At 37.1% G+C, this 18,641-nt stretch overlaps 2 protein-coding genes across 4 annotated transcripts; both read left to right on the forward strand.

Moving 5' to 3' along the window:
* Positions 1-3,307: 3,307 nt before the first annotated feature.
* Positions 3,308-8,073, forward strand: LOC115624672 (Y+L amino acid transporter 2). The gene is made up of 5 exons (XM_030519469.1): positions 3,308-4,306; positions 5,848-6,066; positions 6,124-6,459; positions 6,947-7,206; positions 7,274-8,073. Exons 1-5 carry the CDS (start codon positions 3,988-3,990, stop codon positions 7,658-7,660), a joined length of 1,521 nt encoding a protein of 506 aa, XP_030375329.1. The 5' UTR covers positions 3,308-3,987; the 3' UTR covers positions 7,661-8,073.
* Positions 8,074-9,916: 1,843 nt separating this feature from the next.
* Positions 9,917-18,520, forward strand: LOC115624638 (zinc transporter foi). 3 transcript variants are annotated; one of them, XM_030519403.1, is made up of 4 exons: positions 9,917-10,260; positions 13,398-13,707; positions 16,550-16,858; positions 16,918-18,520. In XM_030519403.1, the coding sequence occupies exons 1-4, from the start codon at positions 10,129-10,131 to the stop codon at positions 17,892-17,894; spliced, it is 1,728 nt and encodes a 575-aa protein (XP_030375263.1). In that variant the 5' UTR covers positions 9,917-10,128; the 3' UTR covers positions 17,895-18,520. The 3 variants fall into 3 exon arrangements, with proteins under 3 accessions (XP_030375263.1, XP_030375265.1, XP_030375266.1); XM_030519405.1 differs by lacking the exon at positions 9,917-10,260 and adding an exon at positions 10,640-10,688; XM_030519406.1 differs by lacking the exons at positions 9,917-10,260; positions 13,398-13,707 and having other exon boundaries at positions 16,786-16,858; positions 16,907-18,520.
* The last annotated feature ends 121 nt before the right edge of the window (positions 18,521-18,641 follow it).

Here is an 18,641-nt window from a genome sequence, read left to right on the forward strand (position 1 = left end):
AAACCCACAAAAACAATAAAAGTCAAAATCACAGTTAATCAACGACAAAAACAACAATAACAGCAACGACCGATGGTGTAAATGTGCTCAAATGTGTGGGTGTGCGTGTGTCTCTTTGGCGACATTTACAATTAGATTATCAGAGCAACAATCACAACAACAACCTCAACAAAATACCGCTCTTGATAATGCAAATCGTAGGCGCTACAATTTTTTTTTTTGTATAACTATGTCATATATTTTTTTACTTTTGTGTCACTACACGTGCACTTATAGATATACAGACATACATACATACATATATGTATATTTTCGTGTATATCCATATATGTATGTATGTATGTATAGCTTTGCTTTCATGATAATAGACTTGGACAGTAAAAGTTCATACGGATTACGATCACCGCACAATTGAATTATCACAGTTTGAAATGTCAAATACACGCGCCTAGCGACCCCCATAGGTTGTCAGCGAACGCGACGCAGTTCTCGTTACCCACTACATTCATACTTATACAGTATATGAACAAACATAAGTATCCCCACATATGAACAAATATGTACATACATACTTATACATATAAACATATAAATGCAAATAAGTGATTTTTGGGCCCTCAAGCTCAAGTGTTTAACAAAAGTCACACAAATTTATAAAAACTAACAAACATAATACGAACATTTTCTCAAGACTTTTTATGTGAGCAACAAAATGACAATATAATGGAGGCTAATTCAATATACAAAGCTGTCTCAACACCTAATAATCCTGGCATGCCGACAACCACAACTATGCCTTCATGTTCGAGTCGAATTCATTCTCTATCTCTCAAGTAGTACATACTACGTGTATATGGTAATTGTAAGACAAAGCATTTGACAACCTAAAACATCAATTTAGATTTAACAAAGCGTTAATAAAAGTGTTTAGAACAGTTTCTTAGCTGTATTTAGCATTTTTTTTTCAATGTCGTTTCATAGCTAATAACCCCTAAATACGAGGGCAGTTCAAAATGTTTCTAGCCTCACAATGATAGAAGGGCTACAATAGAATTTTTCTTTAACATTTTGCTCTCTCTAAGTCGACACACTTCTTTCGACGATGATCCCATATTTAATCCTTCCAAAAAGTATTCGCCGTATTGCTCCATTAAATGGTTGTTTATGAATATAGCCTCGTCATTTGATCAAAATTTCTAGCCTCCAAACGCAACTTTGAGCTTAGGGAATAAATATGAAAAACGCGATCTTTTCAGCTGCCCATAACTTAGTAATTGCAAATAATGGGGGAAAAAATATTTTATAACCGCGCGATATTCAACTATCACCATTTTACCTTTGAAGTTACAATCTACTTTTTCAACTTATTCGTTCGTTTCCAATTTGTTGTTTAAAAAATATATTGATTTGGTAAAATCCTTCCTTTTCTGGACCAGTACGTACATATACTCGTATAATAATTCCATTTAATTCCATTTATACTAGCAATTTATTTGAGCCTTTCTGGGAATATTGGGAAAACTAAACGGCCAATCATTAGCCATTCACCACCTAATTTGTTTCTTTTACTAGAGAAACTACTATATTGTGGCATAAAAAGCCGAAAATCGAGACACAGGAGGCTAGATCACCAAATATATGTACATTTATGTGCATTTGTACATATCTATGTACTTACTGCCTTCTCAAATACCTAAATAAGCTGAAGTCGTAATCGAGAAACCCTAAAACAGTGCCAGTCACTCATAAATGTCGAATAACACCAACTAACCGAAGACTGCTGTATTAAGAAGTAAGACCTCGGGCCAAGTTGCTTGACTACCTCAATGTGGCTCACGCATATCAAATGCAATAAAAACCAATTGACACCTAATTGCTCTGTGATACTCTGATAAATTCGCATGTGCTAATAAATCAAGAAGTTAAGCAATATCATTATAAAGTAAATATTTAGAAAGCTGCCTACTATCTAATTGATTTAACGGCTATTAAAAGTACTAAAACATGACACATTTTATCTTATGTTCTTAGGACATGATTATATTTTTATACTAAACCATTAAGTCTACAAGCCTATCATATTTAGATAAAGGAACCCAATTAGTTGGAGCATAAGGTCTTGTCCGTCTGACTTTTGCAAATTTCCGTTATTATAAAACCACTGCTCTATCTTCAACTTTGAATTTGCTAATTTAATATAAAAATTGTAATGTAATATATAAAAATGAATGAATTTGTTTTCTTGGTGATAATATATGAACGTGTTATATTCTCATATACAGACTTTAAATGCGGAAATAGGCAGTAGGAATTTTAAAGCAAACAATATTGAACAAGAAGCTCATACAAATGAAATGAAGTGGAAATTATTATAAATAGAATAAGATAAGATAAGTAGGTTAGAAGCGATACTCCATAACAATAGATTAATAATTAAAAATGAAAGTAACCGCAAATCGTTATAAAACTAAGGTAGGCACTCAATAAATACCTATGCCACTTAAGCTTGCTAACAATTTCTACCTGAGGTCAATGACTATAATAATATTTGATATGATGCCTACATATGTATGTACATATACCACATCAGCTAAGTTTACAAAAGAGCAGACAAAAGCTTACAGGCAAGAGTATTTTAAGCATTGGAGTTGTTATCCAATATCAACCAAATTTGGAGTTAAAGAGCAAGGAAAAACGTTCTCTTAAAGAACGACATACTCGCACGTGCTTCCAAAGTTCTCAGCAAAGTTGCTTGAGTTGTTTTTGTACTACACATACGCGTACATCTACATAAGTATGTTTGTGGTAGTAGCTGTTGGTTTTACAAAAAACTGCTGCTGAAATATTTGCTTATTCTTACATCATCCGATAGAAGAGCATAATGTGTTTATGTGTTGCTTGAGAGTTTCCAGCATTTGGCCTGTCCTGACTCGTGGTCAGGTTAATGCAGTCTGAGCGTAAACTGCAAGCGACAGGTAAAGCGCACATGCCCGCTAAAGTTGTGTTTATAGCACAGCCATAAAAACAGAGAAGCGCAAAGAGCGAAATGCTTGACAAAACCAACGTTGCTTGTTCGAGACTCGAGTACAAATACTCTTGTACGAGAAACCAAACGCAGCTACCGGCTGGCTGCCTGGCAGTCATAAAAATAAAAAACAGCCAAAGCCAAAGTTAGGCGTACAAGCAGGCCAAGCAGAGCGTCGCCGTCGCCGTCGTCGTCGTCGTCGCCGTTGCGGTCACATCGCATAAAGGGGAGTCGAATTTGATTGCAAACTTAGTTCGGGCGCAGTGAGTGTTTGGTGTAGATGAGCGAAGCAGGCGGAGACCGCTACTCTGTGAAACACATTATTCTACTTTAGTTGCCACAAAATATTAAACAAGAAATAATAACCTCATACTCGTGGTATCTTCCCCGAGCAATATTTGCTCAAAAAATGCCACAACCAATCAAGCAAACGCATTAAAAACCAAAACCACGTGTGTGTTCTTCGTGAGTGTGGTGTACTTGATAAATCTCAATACGAACATATACTTATGTATATTAATGTTTTTCCACATACATTGTATATATATGTATACCACTTGTAGTATTAGTAAGCGCGGAGTAATGAATTTAAAAAATAAAAGGCAAACATGTGGCCAGAGTAATGAAACAAAATTTTAAAATAAAATGTTTAGTACTATATTCATATAAAAGCCACGCTGGCAAGTTTTTGTCGAGCTTATAAAATAAATAAAGATACTAAAAGTTGACAGTGGCAGGCAAAGTTAAACGGTAATAAAATTAAAAACAAATCAACATGTGTTGGTGACATTACAAACAAACAAAAAACAGCAACATTACAATACAACAATATAAAATAAGACACGGAAACTCAATTAAAAGCACAGCTAAACATACTATACACATAGTTTTAAAACACAGTCGAAATTTAATTTCAAAGAGCAGCAAGTCATCACCCTCTTCCACCAAATAATAACGAAAAAATGGCTCGAATTCAAGCCAGCGATACTCTTATACCCCGTCAAGTCTTCGAACTACCGACAGCGCCCGCGAACGACAAACAGAACCTTCGAAGCAACTCTACGGCGGGCAGTTCTAGCCAAGGATCGGGAGTCAAGCTTAAGCAACGCATTGGCCTGCTCGATGGCGTGGCCATCATAGTCGGCGTCATCGTGGGTGCCGGCATCTTCGTCAGTCCCAAAGGAGTGCTCATACATTCCGGCTCCATTGGACAGTCGCTAATAGTTTGGGTGCTCTGCGGCGTTCTCAGCATGGTGGGCGCTCTGTGCTATGCTGAATTGGGTGAGTAATCTATTTGGTGTGGGCGGGGCTGAGCTATAACTTGACGGTAGATAAGCACTGAGGTGCTTAGCTAGCACAAATATAAATGTATATTACAACCGTTCGTTGGTATTTAGGCCATGTGGGCACCAGACACTGTCATCAATGCATAGTAGAGGCCGCCCATGACCCGAATTCTTCGGCTACCGAAGGCACGGAATTATAAGAGGGTTACTTTACAGTCAGTCAGTTGACAGTCTTTATTTTTAACAATGTGTAGATCAAGATTAATTGCTAATCGAATCGATGAATACCATTCTGTAGCTCTTCTCAACCAAACACAGATACATATATGAATTACCGAATGTCTTCGAAATTACTTGAACTTACTTTCCATTAAGTCGCCGACGTCTGGCAAGTCTTACTTCACATTCATTTGAAATCTCTTTAAAGCTTTCTACCCTTTATAAAAAATAAGGGTGGACGAAACACGTTTTTACTCGATTCATTGAAATGCTAAAGCAATATAATATTTCTTAGAATAGCGCGCCAAGTTAAAAACGAACCCCAAACATGTTTGCTTGTGTACAATCTTATATTCATAAATACTAAATAGGCACATATGTAGTTCCAATCTCAACATAATTTGGTTCAAGTAATTTGTGGCATTTGAAGCATCATTTGTACGAAAAAGAAACAATCGAGTATAGACGGTGGAGTCTAATGTACCTCCACTCACAAATATGTATGTGTGTATATTTATAGGTTTTTGAAAGCTACTTTGGCATCGTGACCAATTACAACATAAAAAACCGGAAACACATTTGAAAATGGAAATGAACGAGCATATCAAGATGTACAAAACCAAATCTTTGCTTTGAGCAAAAAAGAATGCAATTCTATCGGTGGGGCCATTGAAAAACTGGAATAAAAGAGAATACCTTTTTGCAACAGTGAATAGAAAAGAGTATGCAATTTATGCATATAAATGAAAATAAGTTCACAAAATACTATACATTAAAATTATTAACATCGCTCGCTCTAACAAGTAGAGCGTTGTTTGCACAGCTGATTTTGTTTTTGGCGTGGGGCAAGTTTGTTTTAGCCAGACAGGCGATCAATAAACAACTCAATTTGTTACATTACTAAGAGATTGGTCGAGTCGGTAAACTGGTCTATAGCATGTATGTATGTCAAAGCTGCTCAAACATTCAACAAAATTGTATATAAATTCAAGTCCTAACTTAGTATGAAACGAAGACTGACTGCCAAGGTTTTTTTTCTTTTCTGTAAAAAATAAGTTGACGTCACGCTTGCCAATAATGTACGATTAGGAAACAATTTCAAAGCAGATTACAGATTTATGCCGAACTAAGTACATTCATATATTTTGTATGCCATGCTTATCAGCCCAGCATTGCCTTTCGACAGCAAGAGCAGTTTATAGCAACAAAATAAAATTATAGGAAAGAGCGCACCTTCGCTGTTAGAACACATGATACACGTTTCTCTTTCTCTCTTATTTCAATATATGTATGTATGTTTACTTCTCTTATTCAAAGGCACCATGATACCGAAATCTGGCGGCGATTATGCCTACATCGGCACTGCTTTTGGACCGCTTCCGTCTTTCCTATATCTCTGGGTGGCGTTGCTGATACTGGTTCCCACTGGCAATGCCATAACCGCACTCACCTTTGCACAGTATCTGTTAAAACCGTTTTGGCCATCGTGCGAAGCGCCCATCGAGGCGGTGCAGCTGCTGGCGGCTGCCATGACTTGTGAGTAGATTGGAGGTCCTAAGGGCTGGTTTCGTTATGGATTCTATGTTTTTACAGGCGTGCTTACCGTTATCAACTGCTATAACGTCAAGTGGGTGACACGTGTAACGGACATCTTCACAGGAACCAAAGTCTTTGCCTTGCTGGTTATTGTGGCCGCCGGTGCTTGGTACTTGATAGGCGGCAATACTGAACACTGGGACCAACCCATGAAGGGCACCAACACAGCACCGGGATACATAGCATTGGCATTCTACAGCGGCCTTTTCTCATACTCAGGCTGGAACTATCTGAACTTTGTAACCGAGGAACTTAAGGATCCATATCGTAATCTTCCGCGAGCTATTTGCATATCTATGCCAGTAGTCACCATCATTTATGTGATCACCAATGGTAAGACACAAATGCAGAGGGTAACTGTAGTATGATTATATGTATTCTTATCATATGGAGGAAAACTATAATTATAATAATTATTTCAAAGTGTTGTTAAGCCAGTATAGAAATCAAATTTAAACATTTCGGCTATAGCCGAATAATAATTTCCAAATTGAACAAACAACATTTTGGTTACGCTTGTAGTGTAGAAGGATAACTGCTGCTACAGATCTCTTTATGGAGTAAGTGGAGGCTTCCCTCTGTCTATAACATATGTACATATGTATGTATATACTCCTAATCGTAAGAAATTGGCAGTGTATTTAAAAGAGAGCCTAAAGAAACAAGTGTGGTTTAAAAGCGTACAGGAATTCCATACAATGGAAGCATGGATTGAATGCCAATACACATACATTTATATTTTGATGTACTATAGTGCGAGAAATCTAGATATCTTGGCATATAGTACAATATCTAATGATGGTTTCTTTTCTTCAAACAGTTGCATACTTTTCGGTGCTGTCGAGTGACGAAATACTGTCATCGGATGCTGTGGCCGTTACATTTGGGGACAAGCTTCTCGGCGTTATGTCCTGGACAATGCCATTCTTTGTGGCCTGTTCGACATTTGGTTCCCTAAATGGAGCCATATTTGCTTCATCTCGTTTATTTTTCGTTGGTGCACGCAACGGTCATTTGCCAGCTGCCATATCGCTGATCAACATTAACTGTCTGACACCCGTGCCTTCATTGATATTTTTGGTAAACTATCTACAGACAGAAAATATCTCCAATAACTGCTAATATATCTATTTATTTACCCATACAGTGCGGACTCACCTTGGCGCTGCTCTTCATCAAAGACATATATGTGCTTATCAATTATGTTAGCTATGTGGAGGCACTTTTTACTCTCATTTCTGTGTCGGGTTTGCTATGGCTCCGTCACAGACAACCTCAAGCGGAGCGACCCATACGCGTTAATCTCGCACTGCCGATCATCTTCCTAATAACTTGCCTGTTCCTTGTCATCGCCTCGTGCTTCCAATCACCCACAGAAGTGGGTGTAGCCACGACCATCATTCTTTCAGGAATACCGGTCTACTATCTGACAATACATCGCCCGGTCAAATGGTTGGCGAGCAGCTCTCAGGCCATCAACATGTGGTGCTCCAAGTTCTTCATCTGTATGCCGAATCAAGAGAAGTTTGACTAGATTTTCGCATGAGATGCCCAATTCGCAATTCGTCAATTGGGCGCCAAAAACTAAATGAGAATAATTTGTAATTAGTCTAAGTCTCAGTTTTAGGTAAGTCGGAAGAGTAAGAGCATAGTTTGTATTGCCTTTTTACTGGACAATGAATATGGGTTATTCGCCTGTTGCGTTTATTGTAAATACAAGAATGGATTCAAGTTTTCAGCAACGAAGAAGTTTTGATATACACGTAAACTGTTAATTATTTAACATATCAACTAGAATATTAGCATTATACATAATATATACATACATATTTATGCATTTTGTATTCACAATTCCAATGCAGTTCCTCAGCGATTAAGTCCCCAAAAAGACACATACATTTATATAAACTTACTTATTTACACTCAATACTATTAATAATCTAATAAGCGAGTCTCGTCCAATTTGTGGACGAATTCGATCATTTTTTGAAGTTTGTTAAAATTAATAATTTTTTAAAACAATAAAAATTTAAAAGAAATTAAGCATACGAGTATAAATAAATCATTGACGTGGGCTTAAGTCCTTATCATTTGTATTCTCATTATTTGCAATCATCTTACAAATTATACGTTCTATACTGCTATAGAACGTTTTTCAAAATGCCTGTCAATTCCTGTTTTGGCGGTTCTCTCTTTTAACGGTTATTAAAAGTGTTACCAACTAGGGTGTTATCAGAGGTCTTTAGCATTGATTCCCAAATAGGTACCTTGTATTGATCGAGTGCACCTTGCAATTCAATAACATACTAGATTCGAATTTAAACTATATTTTTTGGTGGGGAAAATCTGCGGCGTTATTATCGGAGTTATGAAATTCCCTTTTGGCGTTAACATTAAGATGGAAAAAGTTGCAAATTTATTACATACTATTATAATGTGTCTTATAATACCTTCTATCTACTATAATGTGATTCAACATTTTTGTAACAAGTTAAATAAATAGTGAACAACAAATTGATCAGACAGTTTGTGCTGAACTATTAGAATTATAATACATCATAAATATTCGTTTTTGCTATTAATTTAAATGTTTTATGTTCCATGGTATTTGCTCTGTGCAAATTATCGATAAGTCCGTATGCGGATTTGGGTTTTATCTATTAAGTTAACTTATCTGTTTCATTAACCATTCGTTAACATATTACGTATTACATATATATACTATAACCATAGCTTCATTGAGTATTTTCCAATATAACCGGCATTCGTTTTGGGTATACTCCAAATAAATTTAAATTTAGAATTTGATGCATACGACAATTATTGATTGATATTTATATAAAATGCAATTTCAAATATAAATTCTCTTTAATTAATTTCCCAGTTTGAGCACGATATTCGAAAACAAGGCTTAACGTTTTTTCTATACATACATCCTTCATTGTTTCCTTTCTTGTATCTCTTGTTTAAATGAATGTAGTTTTTTTCTACCTGAAATATCGAGGGAATCATTAAAATTAGTGGATAACCCATTTAATATATTCCTTTTTTTACATTTCTTGAGAGCCAACGAAATATTGTAGGGATTCCGAAGAAGATAGTTTTGTATTTTAGTTTTATTTGTGATCGGAGGTATTAAAACAAAATTAAATACCGCAACGTGGGTTAATTTACGTTATATTTTATGTATGTCAATGAAATATTTTATTTAATTATTTCACAAATTCTGCGCATGGATAGTTAAATATACTTGTATAACACAATTATTCCTACACACCTAGCAAATGATTGTTCTAATGACAAACTCATAACACCCTTCAAAATAGTATACACGTATGTATAGAGGACATATAAATTTTACAAAGGACACAACAACTTATCCTTCTGTTCAGAAAAGTCATCGAGAACAGCCGCTATAGAATAAGTCAGTTGCGCAGTATTTTATCTCTTTACTTGTAAGAGATGATACGCGTAGTGTATCCCTAATGCAGAATAATTTACAATGCATCCCAGTCGGTTGAGTGCCAAAAGCAACATATATTTGTATTTATACATGTGAATGATGCGAATCAACGAAAAATATGCAGAGCCATAAACAAGCCGCGTGCAACAGAGTGCTAAAAAGCTCTCAAAGTAAAGCTTCGCTGTTAAGTGGAACAGCAGTTAAGATTGTGATGGATTGTGAGAGAAGAGAGTAGCAAGTGGGCAGTAAGTGATTCTCTCATCGCTGTCAGTACAAAAGTGTGGCGTATGGGAAATGTCCATTCAGAAGACCGTCGAACGGGATCAGTTTCGGTGCGCGCACGCATAGTCCGTTATCTGTGTTGTTGTCTCCGTCGTTTTGCTTGTTTGTCCACCTCGAGCTCACTCACTCACTTTTTCGTACGCTTTTTTTATGATTTGTTGTGTTTTCCATCGAGTGGACGATCTATCGGATACGGCTAAGACACTTAATGGAAATTGTGAATACAAAAATATTGTGGAGTAAAACGAAATTTTGCAATGGCGCCAAAACACACCGTTACGTTTTTTCTCTGTGCGTTTTTCTGTGCCGCATACGCTTCGACAGAATATAATCGTTATTTGGCGCAAATATTTCAAAAATATGGCAATGGTGGCACCATAAGCTTCGAGGTAAATCTCCAATGGCCCTTGCAATTGGGTCGAAACCTACAACCATAATAATTAAGACAAAGAGTGCCGCGCACCAGCCGCATGCTCGACTGAGCAAAAATTAGCAACTTTTTGCCGGATTTCGTGGTCACCTGTAATTTAACAGTGCTAATAACATTTGGTCAACAAAACGTCCAATAATAAGTAGTTAACAGTGACATTTTCCATTATCATTAACAGTGTTTTGTGGCGGTGTTAAAATTTCGTAGTTGTACAAATATTTTCCTGCGCTGATTGTGAAAGTACGAGAAAATCAACAACAATAAGAATAAAGACAAGCTCTGACAGACTGACACCAGTAATAGTTAACTACTCGTATAATTGTAACTTGTAGTCTTCTCAGGCAGACGTATGTATGCCCAACAATGAGATATGCATAATATTTTACGGTAGGAGGCGAGCACACTCGCATTTCTTTACGTCTTTATTACTATCATGATCATAAATTTAATCAAAATCTTGACTGGCTTTTATCTTGTGTACGGCGGCGATTATATACTATAAGACAGACAGACAGTGGCGGCGATAGGGGCTGGATTTGACAAATAGCATTTGACTTATCCCTCTTGAAGGCCTTACAGGTCGCATACTTAGCACGCCACTGTCACTTACTTTAAACACATAGATTAAAAGATTGTGACACAAAATGGGTACCGGAGATGACTTAGGCGTTGTCAGAGTTGATTTTGGGGTATCAAAACATGGTTAAAAATCCCAACGTAACCGGCCTTAGCCGGCAAACTGGATGGCTTGCAATATACAAATTACAATCCTTTTGAAACCAACTCAATAATAACATCAGCAAATCATCCATTTCGGATTCAATAGATTTTAATACTTTGTATACATACTGTACATTTCCCTCTTTTTCCCTGGCAAGAAGAATAATCCCCGTTCAATAGTCCAATGCAAATGTCGGAGGCTTATGTATACAAAGTACATATATGATATATGGAATTCGCTTCAAAGTTAGGCAACTATCGCTGGCCATATGCAACAATTAAATAATATATGTACGTATGTACTTAAGGTGTACATGGCTATGCAGGCGTCTGTCCGCTGTCCACCCGTGAATCCACTTGCCGATCGGCGCTATTGAGTTAACAGTCTAGTCAACTTGCCATTACTCATGCGTAGACTCGTAGTCACCATAGTGGAGACTACGCAATACGCTCGTCCATTTCAATGCAGCGTTACTGAAATTTTTGCGCTCACGACGCATGTGGCATCTTAAGTACGATACCAGTTCGTTCATACTATAAGTGGACTCAAGCTTCGGGCGGCGTCCAAGAAATGACTGGCAAGTGTCCCAACGATTTCTGCGCGTGTGCCGCCGGCTGGGGTCTAATTTCAATTTTACAAAAAATCTTGGCACATCATTTGCTGAATGAAAGTAAAAACCTGTACGCTATGGCTAGAGCGTGCAAAACATAATAATGAGGGGGCAGTAAAAATAATTTGTTATTTATTTACTTGAATGTCATTGTTCTTTCTTCAGACGAGTGTTTATTTATTTTATGGGGTCTGGCGCGTGTTTGAATATTTTGCTAAAATTTCTTAAAAGGTGCGTTTAATGTCGCGGCACGCTTACATATATTTAAATACTCACATAGGATTCACATTAAAGATTGATCAAGATTCATTGAAGGGCCTATACACTGCCAAAGGTAATGCTCATCTCTTGACAGGCACACGCCCAGTTGATTAGACAGCTGTTGTCAATGCAATTTAAATTTGATTTGTTCCCAGCCACACTCAATTGTAAGTAGTGGAAAAAATAATTATAATTGTTTCGTGCGGTGACAAGTAAATCAAGTTAATTGTCTGTGAAATTCTCCGTGCTCTACACGGTTCTCGACACGTGATTTAAAAGCCGCCTAATCCCTTTACATTTCATGTCATCTTTAAAGTTAAGCATTTTTCGAGCAATGTTAGAAAGCAAAATATAGTATTTGCACTTTGAATTCTTAATGCTATCTTATATTGAATAGTAGTTGATTTTCTAATTATTTCCTTATATTTAAATGAGCGTGTCTTATAGTTACATTAAACATATTTTTTGAAAGTTCCAATACGTTTTTGTTGCTTATTTGTTGCCTTTGACGAGGTTGTTTCCTTTTTGTGATTTCCCCGGTATGGGGGATTTTCGAAAACGCCGTTTGTATAATCATCTATACATATCTCGGAGACTATGTATATACTAGGGACACCAAATTTTATTCCATGGTGTCTTATATGAATACACAAAAAATATGTATTTTGGAATTTTCCGCCCTCCCCCTCTCCATTAGTGATTTTACATAACTCCCGTAACTTTTTACTTTTTAAAATTTTCTTAATTTATGGAATTTCTTAAATTATTCTGCAATGTCTAGTGTATTTCAAAGTCGGACTTTTGCTTCTCCACTTGCTCATAATACATCATGTTCTTGATACACAACATTTTGAAATATACTATAAAATAAATAAATATAAATATATTAGGTGTAATGGTTTAGATGGCAGCATTATGTGATCTGACATGGTCAGACTGGACATATTAACTGAGTCAGTCCATCAACACGGTTGTGATTGAAACAGACATTCGTCTGCCGCGTTTTGGATTCTTCTTTATGAACGCTGCCAATATTTTTAAACTAAGATTCATCCGCTTTCATTTTTTTAAGCCACTCTGAAATGATTTAGATCACTTTATTCGCTGAGTGTAGCCATAGACAACAACTCATACCTTCCTCTGGGCCATTATTATTGAAACTAATGTGCGAATTTTAAAACGTGCGAATTAGTTAAAAGGGAATTGGAACGGCATTAAGGTTTTATAACAAAAGTACATAAATCCGCAGCCCATGTTATAAATAACCAGTTCCTTGAACGATGGATAGATATACTTGTATGCTTTCTAAGTCAGCATTGCAAATTGATTGGCTAAACATGTAGGTTTTGTTTTCTACAGACCATTAAAATATATTGTCAAAATGTTTTGTGCTCATGCAGATAATAATAAAGTTGAAAAACTGAACACAATTGAAACAGCTGGCAACTGTTTCGTCTAGGCACAACCGCTAATTATAAAATGCCATTCATTTCGTTTTTTACAGGGTCTGGAGCATTTAATGTTCAGCTTAGGTCTGGGAGACCTCGAGTTCGATCCAACACACACAATCGCTTATCATCAGCTCAAACCAGTCGGATATGAGAGCAGGGCCAATAATTCAAGTGATAATCGTGACCTCAATTTGCACTACGACCTAGACCAAGAAAGTTTGGGGCGCAATGTTAGTGAGGATGACACGATCGGGGATGTGCAATTGCATCTATCCAGGAAAAACCAGACGGATGGATCGCCTATCATAATGGAGTTTCGAGAAATGCACGATCCGAAGCATCGTCATCCGCGCGATAATGATGGTAAGTAATTAAGGGAGCAAGTCCTTGAGTAAAAAAACATCCACATAACCAAGCTAGAAAACATTCTGGTTTCAGATTATTCTGTAATTAAGAGCAAACTCGTATGTTAAATAAAGAAAAACATATTTTCGAAAAAGTTCAATATCAAATTATTTTTACAAACCTGTTAAGCTTTAAGCAGAAAGCAAACCTTACCTGGAAAAGGTCAAAAGCTCGAAAACGACAGTTTGGAATCATCCGCAAAGCGAGCGAAACCACTATTTTAAATAATTCCACCCGGCATTCTATTTAGTATTGTCACATTTCGCATATATTTTTCGTTTTAATTAAAAATGTATTAAAATTCTGCATTACGCAAAAAAACTAAGTACACATATAGTATGTAATAGGTTAGTATTCTAAATAATATTTAAAAACCCCATTTCTAAACCCTTTTTAGATGAAAATTTTGAAAGTTGTTTTCACACCTGTTTAAAAAAAAAAAAAAAAAAATTATAATTAAAAGCATTCAACTCAAACAGGGAGTCTTCCAGGAAGAACGCTACGTTATTTAGGAATTTACAGTACTATACAAATATCTTTTGTAAATAAGAGGTGTTTATGTTCAGGTAGACGCACTTTGTTTTCAGTATATACAATATATGTACTACTATTCATACGCGCTTATCATACTTATACGATAGTGAGGAGTTGTTTTTTTGCTTCAAGATTTCTGCTCGTAGACCCCGTAGCACCGGGAAGTGCGCAAAAAGGTGTGCTGCAAACAATAAGTTATAAAGATAAGCCGGCAAACAAGGGTTCCGTGTGCCTGTCAGCAGCTTTAGCTCTAAAGCAATGCAATAGCCTAGTCCCCATAATAAACTATCTAGAAACTGGAGAAGATCTCACAATGGAAACCTAGTCTCAAATATCAAACAATGGATGAGCAATGCGACTAAGTAAAAATTTAAATGACAATTATAAGGAGGAAACCAAATTGTCGCAACACAACAGTCATTTGCAAATACTTGTACAATTCAATTCAATGTCAGATTTGGCATAAATATTGTCATCGTACATAAGAGTATGTACTACTTGCGTCTTTCCGAGAAAGTCTAGGGCAGTCATACTAGCTCCAGTAATTGAAAACGAAGGTTTTCTGTATATTTTAGAAGCAACTGGCACAGGTAATCGTATAGTACGAGTATAATAGAAAGCAAGGGCATTGACTATGGCAGTCAATGGATAAACATTACTTGCAATTGACTAATTCAAGTGCAAGGCAAACTAAAAGCCACTGATCAATTGTATTATGTTGGTCTACGGTTGCATAAACTAGTACACAAGCACATACTTATTGTGCAATCCACATAAATAGATATTGAAGGACTGTCACAGTAATTGATGTTGTAAAAATCATGCTCCAGACTTCCGACTCATTATATTCAACATCAAATGTAATCCAATTTTGGGGTCCCATGGCATATCATGCGAAGTTTAAAGCTAAACTACGTGCTGCACAAATTAGTTGTAAATTATTACAGTAAATAATGAGAACATATTTGGCAACAGATTATTAGCGATACACAAGTATGTAAGCACTGGGTCTAAGTGCAATGGCAAGCGGCTCCCCTTTATTATCGGACCATAAACTGGGCGAGACAATATACTTTATATAGACGCGGAAGTGGGAAGCAACGTGATGAGATGTACTGCTAAAATACATAAACAATGAAACATCCTATAAACATAAAACGATCATGTACATATGAACAATCAAACTGAGACAATCGTAACTGCAATTCGAGGCTTGGACAAATGTGTGAATTGAAGGCAATCTTCACGTGCAATTTCAACTTTCTGAGATTTTAGCCTGGTTACCTATCGTAATATCGTAATAGTACGGATACTTTTGTAACTGCAGTACACACATGTAATCAATGCCAAAGAAATAAACAAAGGGATACAACAAAAAACAACAATAAGACGTGATTAATGTCAGGTAACGGAACTTGTACTGTAAATACATTTGGACGTTTTCGGTTTTAGTAAACAACGGCGGAGGGAGTCAGAATCAATGAATCGCACTAACACTGCTATTGTAATTGCTAATGTAATCAATGGGCCTGTTCAGCAGGTCGTAGCGATTTGTAACTGGAGGATTACAATAGCTAAGCGTCTGTTAGTAAGGTATCGCCCATACCTATGGGGGTAAGATCTGAAGAGAAGACAGACTTTAAATCAAACCTTAGAGTCCAATCGAGACTTTCTTGCTTAATTTGATGGAACACCCGCTTTTTATACCCTGTACCAGTTTCAAAGGGTGAAATAGGTATATTAAATACTTTCCACATTTTAAAAGCTACATACAAGTAAACCAACTCTGTGTACATTTGACTACTGTTCTTTCATATTAATCTAATTCGGTTAATTCGGAGAACATTTATTAGCAAAAACAGTTTCACTCCAGTACTACGCCCACAAACTCCAGCATCATGTTCGCTCTTATTCTTTTTACTTTTCTTTTAACTGCTGATATGGCCAAATACAACTCAGAACCGGAGGTTTGTCTGGGTACAGGGTATTTCACTGTCGGGCTTGCTCGACTACAGCGTTCTCTCTTGTTTTTAACTTCATGAAGTGGGGTACCAGAACATCCAAATTATATCTGACGTACTTTTAGCATTGCCTTAGAGCCCTAATAGCGCATATTTTGTTAAAAGGCCAAGCTAAACAGTAGATGGAGTTGTAAGCCTTTTGAATTCCATTCATACGGATTTCTGGTGTACTAGTTCTCGAAATATTTTGAATGTTTTGCAGCCTTAATATCATGGCTTTCTGCTTGTTTTTTCCCCACTTGCAGCTACCTTCGATGACACTCAGCTACCCACAACTGCTACTTGTCTGTCACCGAAGTCGCTGATGGCCCTTCTAGTCGACCACAACGATCTACACAGGAATAAGCTCTATCGGGGCTTCGTCAAAAATGGAAACAAAGATCATAACTCCGATGAGGAGTACACCGAGTTTATAAACAACGTGCGTATCAAGCCGCTAGCGTTCATGAAGCTATGTCCCGTTCTGCTGGCTCAGATTGACAATGGGGTCTGTATGCGTCAGGCGCCACCACCTCCATACAATGAACAGGAGAAGAAAGACAGGATATGGAATGGTAAGTGAAAGCTGGTATAAAAGGGTATGAGTATTATTTTAATGTAAGCCCAATTCTAGCCTGGATTTATGGCAGCGTCTGCATGTTTATTCTTTCTGCTTGCGGCATGTTGGGTATATTTCTGGTACCTCTGATGAAGACAGTGGCATATCAGGAGATCTTAAAGTTTCTTGTCGCAATAGCTGTGGGAACACTCAGTGGAGATGCTTTGATGCATCTGCTGCCACATGCGCTAATCAACGAAGAAAATGAAGAGCATGGATCCTCCCAGCACGGTCATACAAATAAGGCGGTACTACTGTGCGCTTGCGCCTTTATGTCAGCACTTCTAATGTACATCCTGGAAAATGTCATACCATTGTTGAAGGGTGAGCAGAATGGACACGGACACTCACACGGACACGGTCACAGCCACAGCCACAGCCACAATCATGCACATGAAGACTCAAAAGCGGCATCTGTGGAGGCAATGCATCCGCCCCGTGAGCTTAATGTCATGCTTCAGGAGACGAAACTGGATGAGAAGACGCCTGATCGCCCGCTTAGTCCAATTGCCTTTATGGTGATCATCGGCGATGCGCTGCACAATCTCACAGATGGTCTGGCCATTGGCGCCGCCTTTGCCAGTGACCCTGTTACGGGAATGGCAACCGCTTTTGCCGTACTCTGCCATGAGCTTCCCCATGAGTTGGGCGATTTTGCGCTTTTGCTTCAGACAGGCGTCTCTATGAGAAGAGCGGTCTATATGAACATCATCAGCTCTGTCCTGAGTTTTGTTGGCATGTCCATTGGTCTGGCAATTGCCGGTCTTGGAGATGGATTCACGCAATGGATATATGCAGCCACAGCCGGTTCTTTCATATACATAGCGTTCGCGGATCTGGTGCCCACAATGAGTATTGCGCACAACCCTGAACTGGTGCGCGATGCTAAGGGTATTCTTATACAAATATTGGGTATTTTTCTGGGTGGCCTAATAATGCTCATCATTGCCCTTAATGAGCACGAGTTAGAGTCTCTGTTTAAGAATTTTTAAAAGAGGTGAAAATGGAATTTCCCATTTTTTAATAGACATTTTTTGTTGAGAGTTTTTATATTTCTGTTATTGAATGTATTTAGCTCATATATATTTCTAAGCCAGAATCGCCAGAATCTCTATTTTGGATCGCAAGATTTAATTCCGATTTTAGAGACTAAAAAAACAGCCAAGGCCTTGTATTTTTTATCTTAAAAAAGATTAATGTTTCTCAAACATCTTCAACTTAATTTGTTTATAAATACGATTAAAAAACCTTAAACATTAAAATTTATATTAATGTTTGATTCGATGTAAAAAGTTAAAGCCTTGCCGATATGGGATTGCTTCCAATTCTGTGGCTCTTTTATGGAACCAAGAGCAAACGTCACACCGACTGAATCCTGTATTATGTACATTTAAATAAGCCAAATACCTATATAAGTATTGTTGTACCTTCACCAGTTGAACTTTTAAAAAGCTCAAAAATATATAAATGCCTTTGTATTTATATATTGTTATTGAACAATGATCCGTATAATTTTACATTTAAGATTATATTTTATTCAGATGTGTTGAACTCATGTATGTATGTATTCTAAAATAATATACGAAAGGCATTTCATGCAAAATGAATTAAAAAACAACCAAACGATTACTATCATTTAAAGCTTATTGCAATTGTGTTAGGACGTTATTTAAATTTTTACAGAACTGTACTCCCAAAAGGGGCCCTAACAGCAATTCCTCTGAAAACGTTGTGTAGGT

This window comes from Scaptodrosophila lebanonensis, unplaced genomic scaffold, assembly GCF_003285725.1.
Source record: "Scaptodrosophila lebanonensis strain 11010-0011.00,11010-0021.00 unplaced genomic scaffold, SlebRS2 tig00000061-arrow-pilon, whole genome shotgun sequence".
Lineage (NCBI taxonomy): Eukaryota > Metazoa > Arthropoda > Insecta > Diptera > Drosophilidae > Scaptodrosophila > Scaptodrosophila lebanonensis.